General features: G+C 59.7%; 2 protein-coding genes and 1 long non-coding RNA gene across 4 annotated transcripts; 1 reads left to right on the top strand and 2 right to left on the bottom strand.

Annotated features, from left to right (window-relative positions):
* Positions 1 to 3: 3 nt before the first annotated feature.
* On the bottom strand, positions 4 to 7,686 carry RCE1 (Ras converting CAAX endopeptidase 1; the record flags this gene model as incomplete). Its single annotated transcript, XM_071732584.1, has 7 exons — positions 7,435 to 7,686; positions 5,401 to 5,503; positions 5,214 to 5,297; positions 5,041 to 5,119; positions 3,471 to 3,638; positions 1,269 to 1,340; positions 4 to 17 (listed from the first exon to the last, which is right to left on the bottom strand). Coding segments are annotated over exons 1-7 (744 nt in total), but the record flags the coding sequence as incomplete, so codon positions are not given.
* Positions 7,687 to 8,025: 339 nt separating this feature from the next.
* On the top strand, positions 8,026 to 15,884 carry RBM14 (RNA binding motif protein 14). 2 transcript variants are annotated; one of them, XM_071732585.1, is made up of 3 exons: positions 8,028 to 8,494; positions 12,031 to 13,693; positions 15,306 to 15,884. In XM_071732585.1, the coding sequence occupies exons 1-3, from the start codon at positions 8,149 to 8,151 to the stop codon at positions 15,511 to 15,513; spliced, it is 2,217 nt and encodes a 738-aa protein (XP_071588686.1). In that variant the 5' UTR covers positions 8,028 to 8,148; the 3' UTR covers positions 15,514 to 15,884. The 2 variants fall into 2 exon arrangements, with proteins under 2 accessions (XP_071588687.1, XP_071588686.1); XM_071732586.1 differs by lacking the exon at positions 12,031 to 13,693 and having other exon boundaries at positions 8,026 to 8,494.
* LOC139790719 (uncharacterized) lies at positions 8,748 to 9,680 on the bottom strand. Its single transcript, XR_011723590.1, has 3 exons — positions 9,630 to 9,680; positions 9,261 to 9,350; positions 8,748 to 8,774 (listed from the first exon to the last, which is right to left on the bottom strand). It is a non-coding gene; the product is annotated as an uncharacterized lncRNA (long non-coding RNA).
* Positions 15,885 to 18,421: the final 2,537 nt, after the last annotated feature.

The following is an 18,421-nucleotide window of genomic DNA, read 5'->3' as shown; positions in this document are numbered from 1 at the left end:
TTAGGAGAACTGGAAGGCTGGGGATTAATGAGGGGTCATTAATTAATGAGGGGTCAGGTAGTTAATTAGGGGGTTCGTTAATTCATTAGGGGCTTTCATCCCCTCAGGAAATTCAGTAATTCCAGCCGGGATTGGTTAAACCCCCCCCACCCCCCCATCAATCGAAAAAAATCAACAAAACCCCCCCCGGGCAACCCAAATTTCAACCCCTGGGGAGGTGGGGGGTGAAAAGGTCCCCGGGGCACCCCAAATCCCCCTGGGCACCCCAAATCCCCCTCATTTCCCCCATAGCAGCCCAAACCCCCCTGAGTCCCCCTTAGCACCCCAACCCCCCCCCAAGTCCCCCTTAGCACCCCAAATCCTTCATATCCCCCCTTAGCACCCCAAAAAATCCCCCTTAGAACCCCAAATCCCCCCTTGGCCCCCAAACCCCCCAAGTCCCCCTTAGCTCCCAACCCCCCCCTCAGATCACCCCAAACCCCTCCTTAGCACCCCAAATCCCCCCTTGGCACCCCAACCCCCCTCAGATCACCCAAATCCCCCTTGGCACCCCAAATCTCCCCCAAATCCCCCTTAGCACCCCAACCCCCCCTTAGCAGCACCCCAAATCCCCCTCCAGATCACCCCAAACCCCTCAGATCACCCCAAAACCCCCCTCATATCCACCCTTAGCACCCCAAATCCCCCTCCAGATCACCCCAAACCCCCCTTTAGCACCCCAAATCCCCCCCCAATTCCTCCTTAGCACCCCAACCCCCCCCCTTAGCACCCCAACCCCCTTCAGATCACCCCAAATCCCCCTCAGATCACCCCAAATCCCCCTCAGATCCCCCCTTAGCACCCCGACCCCCCCTGGCACCCCAACTCCCCTCCAGATCACCCCAAACCCCCCCTTGACACCCAAATCCCCCTCCAAACTCCCCAACTCCCCCTGGAACCCCTCAATTCCCTCCAGATCACCCCAAATCTCCCCTTAGCACCCCAAATCCCCCCCCCACCCCCCGTCCCAAACCCCTCAGATCACCCCAAACCCCCCTCCAGATCACCCCAAACCCCTCAGATCACCCCAAACCCCCCTCCAGATCACCCCAAACCCCCCAAGACACCCCCAAATTTCTCCCCGGGGGAGGTGGCGGGGGAGGTTAAAAGGGTAAGAGGGGTTTGGAGGGTTTGGGGACCCCCAAATTTCACCTTTGGGATCCCCAATGACCCCCTCACACCCCAAATGACCCCCCCACACCCCAAAAAGTTCCCCCACACCCCATTACCTGCTGCCATGAAGATGCTTCCCAGGGAGCCCTGGCGGAACCGGAGCTGCTCGATGACGTGATGGAAATGGGCTGGGGAGGGACACCCCAAAAGTGTGGGGGGGGAAGTCAGAGAACCCCAAATACACCCCCTCCCCCCAAAAAAAAGACACCCCAAATCCCCCCCAGCACTCTGAATCCCCCTCAAATCCCCCTTTAAAACCCCAAATCCTTCTCCGACTCCCCCCAAATCTGAGACCTCCAGAAATCCCTCCTTAGCACCCCAAATCCACCCCATAACCCCCCTTAGCACCCCAACTCCCCCCAGAGCACCCCAAATCCACCCCATAACCCCCCAGAGCACCCCAACTCCCCCCAGAGCACCCCAAATCCACCCCATAACCCCCCTTAGCACCCCAACTCCCCCCAGAGCACCCCAAATCCACCCCATAACCCCCCTTAGCACCCCAACCCCCTCTCCAAACTTCCCAAATCCCCCCCTAGGCCCACCCGGATCACCCCAAACCCCCCTCACATCCCCCCTTAGCACCCCAAACCCCCTCTAGGACCCCCCAGTCCCCTCCAGATCACCCCAAACCCCCCCTTAGCACCCCAAACCCCCCTCATATCCCCTCTTAGCACCCCAAACCCCCCTCCAAACTCCCCCAAACCCCCCTTAGCACCCCCAAATCCCCTCCAGATCACCCCATATCCCCCCTTAGCACCCCAAGCCCCCCTCCAGACTCCCCAAATCCCCCCCCCAGTCCCCTCCAGATCACCCCAAACCCCCCCTTAGCACCCCAAGCCCCCCTCATATCCCCTCTTAGCACCCCAAACCTCCCTCCAGACTCCCCCAATCCCCTCCAGATATACCAGAAATCCCCCCTTAGCATCCCAAACCCCCCCCCTAGGACCCCCCAAATCCCCTCCAGATCACCCCAGATCCCCCCCAAATCCCCCCTTAGCACCCCAAACCCCCCTCCAAACTCCTCTAAACCCCCCTTAGCACCCCGTAATCCCCTCCAGATCACCCCAAACCCCCCTAGGACCCCCCCAATCCCCTCCAGATCACCCCAAATCCCCCCTTAGCACCCCAAACCTCCCTCCAGACTCCCCCAATCCCCTCCAGATATACCAGAAATCCCCCCTTAGCACCCCAACCCCCCCCAGGACTCCCCTATTCCCCTCCAGATCACCCCAAATCCCCCCTTAGCACCCCAACCCCCCCTCCAAACTCCCCCAAACCCCTCTTAGCACCCCCAATCCCCTCCAGATCACCCCATATCCACCCTTAGCACCCCAAGGCCCCCGCCAAACTCCTCTAAACCCCCCTTAGCACCCCCAAATCCCCTCCAGATCACCCCAAACCCCCCTAGGACTCCCCTATTCCCCTCCAGATCACCCCAAACCCCCCCTTAGCACCCCAAGCCCCCCTCATATCCCCCCTTAGCACCCCAAGCCCCCCTCCAGACTCCTCTAAACCCCCCTTAGCACCCCCAAATCCCCTCCAGATCACCCCAAACCCTCCTAGGAGCCCCCCAATCCCCTCCAGATCACCCCAAATCCCCCCTTAGCACCCCAAACCTCCCTCCAGACTCCCCCAATCCCCTCCAGATATACCAGAAATCCCCCCTTAGCACCCCAACCCCCCCCCATAGGACCCCCCAAATCCCCTCCAGATCACCCCAAACCCCCCCTAGGACCCCTCTATTCCCCTCCAGATCACCCCAAATCCCCCCTTAGCACCCCAAACCCCCCTCATATCCCCCCTTAGCACCCCAACCCCCCCTCCAAACTCCCCCAAACCCCCCTTAGCACCCCCAAATCCCCTCCAGATCACCCCAAACCCCCCCTTAGCACCCCAAACCTCCCTCCAAACTCCCCCAAACCCCCCTTAGCACCCCCAAATCCCCTCCAGATCACCCCAAACCCCCCCTTAGCACCACAAGCCCCCCCTCATATCCCCCCTTAGCGCCCCACCCCCCCCTCCAAACTCCCCCAACTCCCCTCTAGAGCCCCCCAATCCCCTCCAGATCACCCCAAATCCCCCCTTAGCACCCCAAGCCCCCCTCCAGACTCCCCAAATCCCCCCCCAGTCCCCTCCAGATCACCCCAAACCCCCCCTTAGCACCCCAACCCCCCTTCCAAACTCCCCCAAACCCCCCTTAGCACCCCCCAAATCCCCCCTGGACCCTCTCAACCCCTTTCCCCCCCACTCCTTACCCACTCCAAAGAAGAGGGGGCAGGCGAGGACTGCGGGGCCGGGGCCGGTGCAGGGCAGGAGGATGGGGATCATGCAGGCCCTGAACACCAACTCCTCGGTCAGAGGAGCCACCACCTGGTTCCTCAGCCACCTCACGTCCCCCAGGCACAGCACCCACCACCGGGGGTCTGGGGGAGAAAAATCAGGGGGGGGGAAAAAACACCCCGAGACCCCCCACCCCCTCCTAAAACCGTAAAACCCCCCCAAAAAAAAACGACACCCAGAGGAAAATTGGGCACCCAAAGAAACCCCAAAGACACCCCCAGGGCTCCCAACCTGCCCCCCCCCCAAAAAATCTCCCCTCTGAGGTGGGACCCCCCCCCCAAATTCAGGAATTCGGGCCCCCCCCCAATTAGTCCCCCCCTAATTAAAACCCCAAAGCTCTTCCTCCCCTCATTTTAGGACCCTTATCCCCCCCCCCCCAAAAAAAAAAAGTTATTTTCCCCCTCATTAAACCCTGTCCTCAATTAAACCCCCCCCTAATTAATCTCCCTCCCTAATTAAGATCCCAAAGCTCTTCCTCCCCTCATTTTAGGACCCCTTCCCCCCCCCCCAAAAAAAAAATTAATTTCCCCCTCATTAAACACCCCCCCCCCCCCAATTAACCCCCCCTCAATTAGTCCCCCCCCAAATTAAGACCCCAAAGCTTTTCCCTTCTTTTAGGACTCTTCACCCCCCCCCAAAAAAAAGTTAATTTCCCCCTCATTAACCCCCCCCCAATTAAGACCCCAAAGCTCTTTCCCCCCCCAAAGTTAATTTCCCCCTCATTAAACCTCCTCCCCAATTAACCCCCCCTTAATTGAGACCCCAAAGCTCTTCCTCCCCTCCTTAGGACCCTTCCCCCTCCCCCCCCTGCAATTAACCCCTCCCCTCATTAACCCCCCCCCAATTAAGACCCCAAAGCTCTTCCCCCTCCCAAAGTTAATTCCCCCCTCATTAAACCCCCTCCCCAATTAACCCCCCCCTAATTAAGACCCCTGGCTCTTCCTCCCCTCCTTAGGACCCTTCCCCCCCTCCCCTGCAATTAACCCCTCCCTCATTAAACCCCTCCCAATTAATTCCTCCTCAATTAACCCTCCCCAAATTAAGACCCAGAAGCTCTCCCCCCCCCAATTTTAATTTCCTCCTCATTAACCCCCCCCCTAATTAAGACCCCAAAGCTCTTCCTCCCCTCCTTAGGACCCTTCCCCCGCTCCCCTGCAATTAACCCCTCCCCTCATTAAGCCCCCCCCCAACTAAGGCCCCAAAACTTCCTCCTCCCTTTCAGGACCCTTCCCTCCCCCCCCCAAGCTAATTTCCCCCTCATTAATCCCCCCCCAATTAATTCCCCCCCTAATTGAGGCCCCAAAGCTCTTCCTCCCTTCCTTAGGACCTTTTCCCCGCCCCTGCAATTAACCCCCCCCTCATTAAACCACCCCCCCAGTTAAGACCCCAAAACTTCCTCTCCCCCATTAGGACCCTTCCCCCCCCTCCTCCTCCACGAGACCCCCCCAACCCCCCCAATTTCTGTCCCCCCCCCCTGTAATTTACCCAAAGCCCCCCTGATGCCATCCAGCCACCTCCAGGGACAATCCATGGACAACTGGATCAGAGGCCCCAAGAAAAGGATCTGGAAGGGGAGGGGTCAGGTCAGGGGGGGTCTAAAAGAGGTCGGCCCCCCCCCTCTGAGACCCCCCCCCCCCAAAAAAAAAAAAAATTGTCACCATGGTGAGGAGCAGGGGCAGCAAAGTGGCCGGAACCAACCCCTCCAAACGCAGCCCCAGCAGCGCAGCCAAGGGGGTGTCTGGCTGGAAAAAAAAAAGGGGGTGAGGGTTTTTTTTTTTTTTTTTGGGGAGGGGGACGGACTCCCCCCTCAAATTTTGGGGAGTGTCCCCCCCCCCAATTTCTTACCTTGGTGCCTGTCAGCTCCTTCCAGAGCCAAACCAGGGCTGGGGAGAGCCCTGAAACCACCAGCACAGAGGTGAAGCGGCGCTTGATGACCGAGGGGTGGTCCCTGGGGGGGGGTTGGGGGGGTTATTGGGAGAGGGACCCCCCCCAATTCATCATCACCCCCCCCCAGCTCCTCATCTCCCCCCCCAGCTCCTCATCCCCCCCCCAGCTCCTCATCCCCCCCCCCAGCTCCTCATCCCCCCCCCCAGCTCCTCATCTCCCCCCCCATCTCCTCACCCCCCCCAGCTCCTCATCCCCCCCCCCAGCTCCTCATCCCCCCCCCCAGCTCCTCATCCCCCCCCCCACCTCCTCATCCCCCCCCCAGCTCCTCATCCCCCCCCCAGCTCCTCATCCCCCCCCCCAGCTCCTCATCCCCCCCCCCCCAGCTCCTCATCTCCCCCCCCCATGGGTTGTGGGGACCCCCTGAGAGCTCAGAGCCCCCCCCCAGAGCACCCCAGGGAGCCAAGAGACCCCCCCCCCCCACAAAGTGCCCCCCCCCAACCCCTCCCAATGCCCTTTGGACCCCCCCCCAGCCCCCCCAATAGACACCCAGGGGCCCCCGAGCCCCCCCAAAATGCTCTTCAGACCCCTCCAAGTGTCCTCCAGACCCTCCCAGAACATCTCAGACACCCTCCAGACCCTCCCAGACCCCCCCAAAATGCCCTCCAGCCCCCCCCCAAGCTTCCCAGCCCCCCCAGACCATCTCAGACCTTCCCAGACACTCTCTAGACCCCCCCCAAACCCCTTCAGACCCCCCCAGATGCCCTCAGACACCCCCAGCCCCTCCCAGATGCACTCCAGCCCCCCCCGGGCCCTCCCAGACATCCCCAGAACCCCTCAGACTCCCCCAAAATGCCCTCCAAGCCCCCAGACCCTCCCAGACCCCCTCTAGACCCTCCCAGAAGCCCTCCAGCCCCCCCCGGACCCCCTCCAGGCCCTCCCAGACACCCTCCAGACCGCCCTAGACCCCCCCCAGATGCCCCCAAACCCCATCCAGACCCCCCCAACATGCCCTCCAGACCCCCCAGACCCCCTCGAGACCCTCCTAGGCCCCTCCAGACACCCCCAGCCCCTCCCAGATGCACTCCAGCCCCCACCCAGACCTCCTCAGACCCCTACAGGCCCCCCCAAAATGCCCTCCAGACCCCCCCAGATGCCCTCTAGAACCCCCCAGCCCCATATATTCCCCCCAGCCCCCCTCAGACACCTCCAGACCCCCTAAACCCCCCTCAGACACCCTCCAGACCTCATCAGACCCCCCCCAGATACCATCTAGACTCCCCCAGGCCCCCCCAACTCCCCCTTAGACCCCCCCAGACACCCTCCAGACCCCCTCTAGACCCCCCCCAGCCCCACATATTCCCCCCAGCCCCCCTCAGACAGCCCCCAGATGCCCTCCAGATCCCCCCAGACGCCCTCCAGCCCCCCCAGACGCCCTTAGACCCCCCCAAAATGCCCTCCAGACCCCCCCCAGCCCCTCTCAAACCTCTCCAGACCCCCCAGACTCCCCCCAGACCCCCCTAAACACCTTCAGACACCCTCCAGCCCCCCTCAAACCTCCCCAGACCTCCCCCAGACGCCCTCCAGCCCCCCCCAGCCCCTCTCAGACCCCCCCCGACCTCCCAGACACCCTCTAGACCCCCCAAGACACCCTCCAGACCCCCCTAGACTCCCCCAAAATGCCCTCCAGACGCCCTCCAGACCCCCCCAGACGCCCTCTAGACCCCCCAGCCCCCCCTTAGGCTCCCCCCAGACACCCTCCAGACCCCCCCAGCCCCCCCCAGCCCCCCCAAGCCCCCCTCAGACCCTCCCCAGCCCCACAAATTCCCCCCAGCCCCCCCCAGACGCCCTCTAGACCCCCCCCAGCCCCCCTTAAACCTCTCCAGACCCCCCCCAGCCCCCCCGGAAGCCCTCAAGACCCCCCCATGTTCCCCCAGCCCCCCCTTAGGCCCCCCCGAGCCCCCCTCCCCGCATCCCCCCCGCCGCCCCCGGTACCTGGGCAGGGGGCTTCCCCAGACGTAGAGGCTTCCCACGTAGGAACAGGCCAGGCTGAGGCAGGCGAGCACCGCGGCCCAGCAAGGCCCCGGTCCGGCAGGGAGGTTCGGTACCGCCCCTCCGGACCCCGTTCCGGTCCCTCCGCCCCCCGCAGGTCCCGGCCCGGCCCGGCCCGGCCCCGCCGCGACCCAGGAGGTGCCGCCCGCGGCCTCCGACACCGCCATGGTGCCGGGGGGCGGGGCCGAGAGCCCGGCAGGGGGCGTGGCCGAGCACCGGGAGCGTCCCCATTGGCCGAGAGGCCCCTGGAGGGGAGGGGCTCGAGGCGGGGGCGTGGCGCAGGGTGGCGGCGCGGCCAATGGGAGCGCTCAGAAGGCGGGAGATGGGCGTGGTCCGGAGGGCGGTAGGCGTGTCGAAGGGCCGAGGGGGCTCGGCGCCGAGGCGGCGGAGCCAATGAGAAGGGCGAGGAGCGGGCGGGTGGGCGTGGCCCCGAGGGAGCTCAGCCAATCGGCGCGGCTCAAACGCGGAGGGGCGGGGGGCGTGGCGCGTGCGCGGGAGTCTCTCCTGCCCGCGGCTGAGGTGACGCCGCCATTTTGTGAGGCGGCCGCTCCGTTCGCCGCTCTCCACACCCCCTCGAACCCCCCCTCCCCTCCTCCCTCCCTCTGCCGGTTCCTCCGCTCCGTTCCCTGCCGGTTTCTCCGTTCCTCTCCCGCCGCCATGCGGCCCGGCATCAAACTCTTCGTGGGAAACGTCCCCGAAGAAGCGACGGCGGAAGAACTGAGCGAACTTTTCGCCGGGGTAGCCGGCCCGGTGTTAGGGATCGCTCTGATGAAACAATTCGCCTTCGTTCACCTGAGGGACGAAGCGGCGGCCGCCAGAGCCATCGCTCAGCTCAACGGGCACCAACTTCACGGCCGCCGGATCGTAGTGGAACCTTCCCGGCCTCGTCCCACAAATACCTGCAAGATTTTCGTCGGGAACGTTTCGGCCGCCTGTACCAGCGGGGAACTCCGCTCCCTTTTCCAACAATACGGAACCGTCGTCGAATGCGACGTGGTCAAAGGTACCGGACCCGCCGCTGCTGTCGCCGCCGCCGCCTTCCCGGTGTTTTCCCCCTCCCTCAACCCCCCCCCTTCTTCCCTCCTTCTTTTCGCCGCTTTCTTCTCCGTCCTCCGCCGGGAGTTGCTTCGGGTTCGGTTCTGGTTTCGGGGGGACCCGTCTGGTTGCGGCTTTTCCTCGCACACCCCCCAACTGCCGCCCAACGGCTGCTCCGTCCCGCCCCGGCGGCGGCTTCGTACCCGGGACCGGGACCTCCCCCTGTGCCCGGGACCGGGACCTCCCCTCTACACGGAACCGGGATCCCCTCCCCCTATACACGGAACCGGGACTTTCCGTGTCCACGGAGCCAGGATCCCCTCCCCCGTACACGGAACCGGGATCTCCTCTTCCTGTACACGGAACCGGGACTTCCCCTGTACACAGAACTGGGATCCCCTCCCCCGTACACGGAACCGGGGCCCCCCCTGTAACTGGGATCCCCTCCTGTGTACGCGGAACCGGGACCTCCCCTGTACACGGAACTGGGACCTCCCCCTGTAAATGGAACCGGGACCTCCCGTGTACACGGAACCGGGATCCCCTCCCCTTGTACCCTGAACCGGGACCTCCCCCTGTACACAGAACCGGGATCCCCCCTGTACACGGAACTGGGACCTCCCGTGTACATGGAACCGGGATCCCCTCTCCCTCTACACGGAACCGGGAAATTCTGTGTCCATGGAACCGGGACCTCCCGTGTACATGGAACTGGGATCCCCTCCCTCATACACGGAACCGGGACCTCCCGTGTACATGGAACCGGGATCCCCTCTCCCTGAATACTGAACCCAGATCACCTCCCATGTACACGGAACCGGGACCTTCTGTGTCCACGGAACCAGGACCTGCCCTGTTCACAGAACCGGGATCCCCTCCCCTGTACACGGAACCGGGACCTGCCCTGTTCACAGAACCGGGATCCCCTCCCCTGTACACGGAACCGGGATCCCCCTGTACACGGAACCAGGACCTCCCGTGTAGACAGAAACGGGATCCCCCTGTACACGGGACTGAGATCCCCTCCCCCTCTACACGGAACTGGCACCTCCCGTGTACATGGAACCGGGATCCCCTCTCCCTGTATACTGAACCCAGATCACCTCCCATGTACACGGAACCGGGATCCCCTCCCCCTGTACATGGAACCGGGACCTTCTGTGTCCATGGAACCGGGACCTCCCGTGTACACAGAACTGGGATCCCCTCCCCTGTATATGGAACCGGGACCTGCCCTGTTCACAGAACCGGGATCCCCTCCCCCTCTACACGGAACCAGCACCTCCCATGTACATGGAACCGGGATCCCCTCTCCCTGTATACTGAACCCAGATCACCTCCCATGTACACGGAACCGGGACCTCCCCTGTTCACAGAACCGAGATCCCCTCCCCTTGTACACGGAACCAGGACCTCCCCTGTTCACTGAACCGCGACCTCCCCCTGTACATGGAACTGGGATCCTCCCCCCTCTACCTTGTACTTGGAACCGGGACACCTCTGGTTCTGGTCACACAAAACTGGGACCCCCCTCCCCGTATAAGGAACTGGGACCTCCCCACCCCACGATCCTGGGCTCATAGAACCAGGAACCCCCAAACTGAGAACCCCTCCCTCGTGTGCACGAGACTGGGACCCTCAGACCCTCAGAACCAGGACCCCCACACCATAAAAGTTTTTGGTATCCAATCGGGGGAAGTTGATTTGGGGGGGGGCCCAGAAAGAGATGGAGTCCTAAAAGAGGAGGAGGAGGGATCCTAAAAGAGAAAGAGGAATCCTAAAAGAGGAGGAGGGGTCCTAAAAGAGAAAGAGAACTCCTAAAAGAAGAGGAGGGGGGTCCTTAAACGTGAAGGAGGAATCCCTGACCAGGAAGGGGATCCCTGGAAGAGAAGGGGGGGGCCCTAAAATTGGAGGAGGGTCCTGAGGGGGTCCCTGGAGGGACATTTTGGACTGCTGGAGGGGGCTGTGTGTCTGTGGGAGGGGGGACGTGGCAAGTTGGGGTGGGGGACAAGCCAGGGGGGGCTGTCACCTGCTCTCTGCAGGCCTCCTGGACCCGTCGTGCCACCGGGGGGGGACACACACAACCCCCTGGAATCTGAACCCCCAAAGTGTTGGAGGGGGGGTCCTGCTCCCCCCTCGCCAGGTGCTCCAGCTCCTTCTGCTCACCTGGCTCCTGGCTGGGCTGGGGGCCACGGGGGGTCTTCTGAGTGAGTGACCCCCCCTTTGTCTCCTTGTCCTTCCCTTTCTCCTCATCCCCCTTTTTCTTCTTTTTTCCTTTCACCCCCTTTTTATCTCTCCTCTCTTTCTTCCCCCCCCTTTTTTCTTCTCCTTTCTTTCTTTTCCACCCCTTTTTGCTTTCCTTCCCCCCCCTTTTTCTTCTCCTCTCTTTCCTTTTCCCCCTCTTTTTCCTTTCTTCCCCACCTTTTTCCTTTCCTTCCCCCCCTTTTTTCTTTCCACCCCTTTTTCCTTTCATTTCTACCCCTTTTTCCTTCCCCCCTTTTTTTTCCTTCCCCCCCTTTTTCCTCTCCTCTCTTTCCTTCCCTTTTTCCTTTCCTTCCCCCCTCATTTTCCTTTCCTTCCTCCCCCATTTTTCCTTTCTTCCCCCCTCTTTTTTCTTTCCTTCCTTTTTCCTTTCCTTCCCCCCCTTTTTCCTTTCCTTCCCCCCTTTTTTCTTTCCCTGCTCCCTTTTCCTTTTTACCCCTTTTTTCTTTCCTTTCTCCCCCTTTTCCTTTCCTTCCCCCCTTTTTCTTATCCTTCCCCCCTTTTTTCTTTCCTTCCCCCCCTTTTTCCTCTCCTCTTTCCTTCCCCCTCTTTTATTCTTTCCTTTCTCCCTCTTTTCCCTTTCCTTCCCCCTTTTCCCTTTCCTTCCCCCTTTTCCCTTTCCTTCCCCCCTTTTTCCTATCCTTCCCCCCTCTTTTTCCTTTCCTTCCCCCCCTTTTTTCTTTCCTTCACCCCCCTTTTTTCTCTGTCCTTCCCCATGTTTTTTCCTTCCCTTCCCCCCCTTTTTTCTTTCCCTTCCCCCCTTTTTTCCTCTCCTCTTTCCTTCCCCCCCTTTTATTCTTTCCTTTCTCTCCCTTTTCCTTTCCTTCCCCCTCTTTTCCCTTTCCTTTCTACCTGTTTTTCCTTTCCCCCTTTTTCCTTCCCCCCTTTTTCCTCTCCTCTCTTTCCTTCCCCCCCTTTTATTCTTTCCTTTCTACCCCTTTTTCATTTCCTTTTCCCCCCCCTTTTCCCTTTCCTTCCCCACCCAGTTTCCTCCCAGTTCCCCCCTCCCCTTATTCCCCACAAACCCAGTGGCACAGGGGGGGGTTGTGTGGGGGGAAGGTTCCAAACCAACCTCTGCCTCCTCCTCCAGCTCGTCACCGCCCAAGCGGCCGCCACGCTTCCTCCCAGCTGACCAATTTTTCTTCCTTCTTCCCCACCAAAATTTTCCCCCCTTCCCCCTCTGCCCCCCCCGGATCCTCCTCCACCCCCCCAGCTAATTTCTGTCTGCTGCTGCTTTGTCAGACTACGCCTTCGTTCACATGGAGAACGAGGCCGACGCCAAGGTGGCCATCGAGAACCTCAACGGCAAGGAGGTCAAGGGCCGCCGGGTCAACGTCGAGCTCTCCACCAACGTCCAGAAAAAAGGAGGAGGAGGAGGAGGAGGAGCTGGCGGCGGTGGGGGCCTTGGCCTCAACCAAAACCCCCCCCCGAGCCTCCCCCTCGACAAAACCAAACGCCTGGGCCTGGAATATCGCGAGAAATTCACCCCCAAGCTCGAACCTTTCGACCAACGCCGCGCGGGCGACGCCGCCGCCGCCTTTTCCTCCTCTTCCGCCAACCTCTATGATTACCATCAACGTTTCGGTGTCGCCAAGTACGAACCCTTTGACCCCCAACCCCGCCCTCCCTCCTCCCCTCCTCCTCCTTCCTACTTCCCCCGCGACCGCAGCCCCCTCCGGCGCTCCCCCTACGCCGCCGCCGCCGCCGTCGCCCTGCCCGTCGCGGCCCAGCCCGTCTCCTACCGCGCCCAACCTTCCGCCTCCTTGGGCCCCGCCTACCGCGCCCAACCCTCCTCCTCCTTAGGCCCCTCCTACCGCCCCCAACCCACCACCGGCCCCGCCTACCGCGCCCAACCCTCCTCCTCTTTGGGCGGCGCCTACCGCGCCCAACCCCTCAACAGCTCCATCGTCCAACCCCAAAACTCCTTCGGCGGCGGCGCCGCCTACGGCGCCCAAAACGCCTCCTATCCCGGCGCCCAAAACGCCTCCTACGGCGGCGCCCAAACCGCCTCCTACGGCGGCGCCCCCCCGCCCGCCGCCTCCCAGCTCTCCGCTTACGGCGTCCAATCTGCTGCCCTCGCCTCCTACGGCGCCCAGCCCGCCGTGGCTTCCGGTTATTCCGCCTCTTACGGCACCCAAACGGTTTACGGCGCCCCGCCCAGCGCCTCTTACGGCGCCGTGGCCACCCACGTGGCTTCTTACACGGCCCACGCCGGCTATGGCGCCGCCGCCATCGACGGCCACGCCGGCGCCTACGGTGCCGCCGCCCAACCCGGCGCCGCCCTCTCCACTTCCTATGGGGCCGTGGCGGCCCATGCCGCCACCTACGGCGCCCAACCCCTCGCCGGCGGCCACCACCCCGCTTACCAACCGGTAACCGCTCCCTCGGTCCCGTCTTACGGCGCCCAACCGGTCGCCAACTACGGCGCCCAACTCGCCACCGGACAGCTCGCTGCCGGACACGCCGCCGCCTATGGCGCTCAGCCCGCCGCCAACTTACCCGGCTCCTACGGCGGCCAATCGGCAGCCGCCGTCGCCCTCTCCGCCACCTATGGCGCTCAAGCTTCTTCGTTGGTTACCTCCTATGGCAGCCAAGTGGCCACTGCCTACAAAGCCCAGGTCAGCGCTTACCGCGCCCAACCCGGCGCCGCCGCCGTGCCCGCCTCCTACCCACCGCCGCCACCTCAGCCTTCCTCCTCCTCCTCCTCCTCCTCCTCGGCGGCGTTGGCCGCTGCCTACCGAGCTTACGAGGGGGGTCCCAACCAGCTGGGCCAATCAGCGGCATCCTACTTGGGCTTGGCCCAAGCCCCCGTGGCCCCGCCCTACGAGCGCACCCGCCTCTCGCCGCCCCGCAGCGCCGCCCCCTACGAGGACCCCTACAAAAAACCAGCGGCGTTGGCCAAAAGGTACGGAGGGGAGGGGGGTGGTGGGGGGTGGGGGAACACCCAGACACCGGTAAGTGGGGTGGGGAACACCCGGGCACTGGTTCTGTGGGGTGGGTAACACCTGGTTACTGGTACAGTGGGGTGGGTAACACCCAGTTACTGGTACAGTGGGGTGGGTTACACCCGGTTACTGGTACAGTGGGGTTGTGAACACCTGGACACTGGTAAGAGGGGTGAGTAACACCTGGTCACCAGTAAGTGGGGTGGTTAGCACCTGGTTACTGGTTCAGTAGGGTGGGTAACACCCGGTTTCTGGTACAGTTGGGTGGGGAACACCCGGACACCGGTAAGTGGGGTGGGTAACACCCAGTTACTGGTACAGTGGGGTGGGTAACACCCGGTCACCAGTAAGTGGGGTGGGGAACACCTGGTTACTGGTTCTGTGGGGTGGGGGACACCTGGTTTAGTGATACACTGGGGTGGGGAACACCCGGTTACTGGTGAGTGGGGTGGTGAACACCTGGATACTGGTAAGTGGGGTGGGTAACAGCTGGTTACTGGTACAGTGTGGTGTGGAACAGGTGGTTACTGGTTCTGTGGGGTGGGGAACAGGTGGTTACTGGTACAGTGGGGTGGGGAACACCCCGTTACCAGCACTCCAGGTTACATTAATACCAGAGCGTGGCAGGGTGGTGAAGAGGTGGTTATTGGTGTTACCAGCACACCAGGCTAGTTGACAGCTGGTTACCAGCAGATTAGGGTAGTTAACCCCTGGGTACTAGGTTACCGGGTCAACGAGCTGGTTACTGGGAACAGCAGTGTGGTTAGGGCCAGCAGGTTGGTTACTGGTTACTGGTTGGTTACTGGTACACAGCCAGTTAGCAGCCTCCTGGGAACAGCTGGTTCTGCACACACAGCACCTGGTTATACTGGGACAGCCAGTTACTGGGACACCAGGCTGGGTTTCACCTGGTTACCAGCTCACCAGGCTGGGTAACAACTGGTTATCAACACCCCAGTCCAGTTAACACCCAGTTACCAGCACACCAGGCTAATTAACACCCAATTACTGCTACACCTGGCCAATTAACACCAATTTACCAGCACACCAGGCCAATTAATTCCCAGTTACCAACACACCAGGCTGGTAAGCACCTCGTTAGTGGCACACCAGGCCAATTAACACCCAATTACTGCAACACCAGGCCAATCAACACCCAGATTCCAGCACACCAGTCTGGTAGGCACCTGGTTAGTGGCACACCAGGCCAATTAACACCAAGTTAATGACACTCCAGGCTAATTAACACCCATTTACCTGCACACCAGGCCATTTAAAACCCAGTTAAAGGCACACCAGGCTAATTAACACCCAGTGATTGACACACCAGCCCAATTAACACCCAGTTGCTGCTACACCACATTCATTAACACCAATTTACCAGCACACCAGACCGGCCCGATGATCGGTGCCCGTTTCCTGCCGCCCGGGGCCTCTCCGCCACGGTTCCCGTCGGCTTCCCGGGATGAACCCACCCGTCCCGATCCAGCTCGCCCCCTCGGCTCCTCCCTCCCTCCCTCCCTCCCTCCCCCCCAAATCTCCTTCACCCCCTTTGTCTCTTCTCTCGCCCAGGTACGGCGCCGAGCGCCGCTTGTCCGACCTCTCCGATTTCCGCCGCGTAACCGACTCGCCCCTCGCCTACCGCCGCTCGCCCACCAAGTCCCCGCTGGATTACCGCCGCCTCCCGGACCCCGACTACCCCCCTCGCTACTCAGGGGGGTACGGGGGGGACTACCTGCCCGCCCCCCGCCTCCACTCGGGCTACCAGCGCCGCCTCTGAGCCGGCCCTGTTGCCGGAGTTTGGGCTTTTTTTGGGGGAGGGGGGAAGGGGGACGATTCCGGGGCCGCTTGCGTCGCTCTCTGCTCCGCCGCCGCCGCCGCCGCCGCCGTCCTCCTCCGGGTCTGTTTGAGCTGTTTGTTTGTTCGCTTCCGGGAGGGTTCTTTGGGGGGAAGTTGCGGTTGATTTGGGTTCTGGAAGGAGTCCCGGTTCCGGTCGGGGTTCCCGGTGGGCCCCGAGGTTTTTTATACCGCTACAGAGTTTTGGTTCTTTTTTTGGGTTGGTTTCTCAAGTTTTTCCCGGTGTTCCGGCCACCGCCCCCGGGTTTTGTAGGACTGGAAATAAATAAACCCTGGGCTCTTCAGCCCACCCCACGCCTGCCTCCTGCCTGGTTCTTTCTCCCCTGCTTCGGAACCACTGCGACCCAAAGCACCGGTGCTGCTCAGGCTTGGGCCCTGGCGTGGCCTTGGCTGAGGCCTGGTGGCACCAAAACCCGCAGGAAATCCCCCCCCTTGGCAGTGGGTTCAGCCAAACCCCTGGCACTGGTTCCTTGGTACTGTAATGGCTGATGATGAATTTGTATTCCTAACCAGTAAAATTCAGGAAAAGAATTGAACCGAGTAAGAAGTGAATGTGGGGCTAAGCAAAGCAGTTGAGACATGGAATTTTTCCACTGAAACAGTGTGAACAAAACAAGGCCCTAGCAAGACTAACTTCTGTCTCAGAGATAATTAAAAGCGTAGGTCCTGTTCTTAAGACACTGCCAAGGCTAACGAGATACCAAAGGAATGTGAACGTCTGCAGAAGAAGAAAATAAAGATGTCACAACCAGCAGATAAGAGGAAAGTTATGGCTAGGGTCTGATATTGCCTTGTAACAGTATAATGAAGTCGGGGAAATCAAGAAAGGTAAAAAGTTCAAGCCTGAGGAAGAGCTCTTACTTCATCCAAAGACCCCCACGACCCCCGGATATCTCCCCAAAACCAGACTCTGCCCAGACTCCGACTATCATGAATATTATAATGGCATGATGTAATCCTATGAATATGTATGTAAACCCCCCTCCTTTTGAGTATACATAGAACTGTAATCAATAAAAGGTAATTCCAGAGCTTTAGGTGTGTGCGTGTGAGTGGAGCGGAGACTCCCCACGCACACAGCGCTGTTTTGCTTATTGCAGTTTTATTAATTAATTAAACCATTAACAGAATATTGAGTCTCGGTCATTTATAACAATTTTTGGGGCTCCTCTGGGATCCCTCTCAGTGCTTGCACTGAGGTCTGGATTGGGGGGGGCTCCCTACTGACCTTCGGTGGCTCCGTTCCGGGCCCCCGGCTTCGCTGACGGGATCCTGAACCCGAAATTGCAATAAGCAAAAAATTTAATTTTTTTAAATGAACTTTTCTGTGGACTGCAGTGTGTTTTGCCTGTAAATCTGAACACGAAGATCCAAACCGAGGCAACGGGCTCGTGAGTATTAAAGGCGTTGGGTTGGGTGGGGTTCGGGTTCTCGTGTGTGTGTCAGAGTGTGACTGGGACAGAACCTGGTTCCGAAATGATCGTGGAGGTCTTGTAACCGCGGTTCCAAAGTCCCTTGGCCGAACGAAGCGATTCCTGTGGGATTCCTGGGTGGGCGATAAGGTATTTAAGCCACCTGCAAGACACTCAGGGAAGCAACCACTGGCGTTGCCACTAGCAAAACCCTCGCGTTATGGGTCAGAAGAATATTAAGAACTCAGATCAGGTACCAGATGTTCCTCCGGAGAGTCCTTTAGGTCTTGTGATTAAATATTGGGATAGTAAGGGAAAAAAAAAAAAGCAAAAACTAAAAAGAAATGGGTGCAACACTGCGTGAAAATTTGGCCAAAATATATTCTCAGGCCACACGTGACTTGCCCGGTTTCTGGTACCTTCCAAGACTGGGTTTGCCAAGCATTAAATGAACATGTGAATGCGAAGGAACCATTTTCACAGGAAGAAAGTGACTCTGCACACTTGTGGATTAGAATTCTACTTTACCTACAGTGCTCCTGCCATTAAAACCTAAGAAAGAGGAGGAGAATGAAAAGAAAAGCAAAGATAAAGAAAAATGGGAAGCTTTAGACCCTCTGCCTCCTCCACGTTTGCATAATCCGCTGTCGGTTGCTCTGCCGGCACCGGCAATACTGCATCTAAAATAAATTTTAAAATAAAAATAATAAAAAATAAATCTAAATTAATTTAGACGGCTTAAGGGCCATTCTTATTCAAGGAATTAGAGAAGAGGTCCCACGAGGGCAAAACATGGAAAAGGTGTTTGCAGAACACCAAAAGATGAGTCGCCCACCGAGTGCTAAAAAGATTAAGGAAGAATTTACAATTATGTTCTGGGAGGGATCCCCGTACAGCTGCGGGCACAGCGCTGTTAAAAACCCATTCTGTGGGGAGAGCTTCCCCAGACGTTAGGAAAAAGCTGGAGAAAATAAATTATTGGCCTGACAGAGGTTTGGAGGAGTTGTTGAGGGAAGTGCAGAACGTGTATGTCCTGAGGGATGAGGAGAAGGTGAAGACAGAGCCAAAAATCAAGAAAAAGAAAAAAGAAAAAAGAAAAAAGAAAAATCAAGACAAAGGTACAGGAATGAGAGGGCAAGGAAAGGTTGGTGGGTTCCGTGGGGGAACGCAGCAGAATTTTCTTCAACATCCAGGGGGCCCTCTTTGCTTTTATTGCAACAAGAGAGGGCACATCCAGAAGAACTGCAGGAAGAAAGAGCAGGATGAGAAAATGTTTAAAGAAGAATAGAGGTGTCAGGGGCTGTATTTATTGGGGACATCTACAGACCCCTTGATAAAAGCATTATTAGGTCCCCATAAAGAGGAATTTTTATTCCTTGGAGATACTGGAGCTGAAAAATCTCCTATACAAATATTACC

Source organism: Heliangelus exortis, unplaced genomic scaffold (assembly GCF_036169615.1).
Source record: "Heliangelus exortis unplaced genomic scaffold, bHelExo1.hap1 Scaffold_132, whole genome shotgun sequence".
In the NCBI taxonomy this organism is placed as follows: domain Eukaryota; kingdom Metazoa; phylum Chordata; class Aves; order Apodiformes; family Trochilidae; genus Heliangelus; species Heliangelus exortis.
The sequence above is the reverse complement of the archived record's forward strand: the minus strand, read 5'-3'. Positions and strand labels throughout refer to the sequence as shown.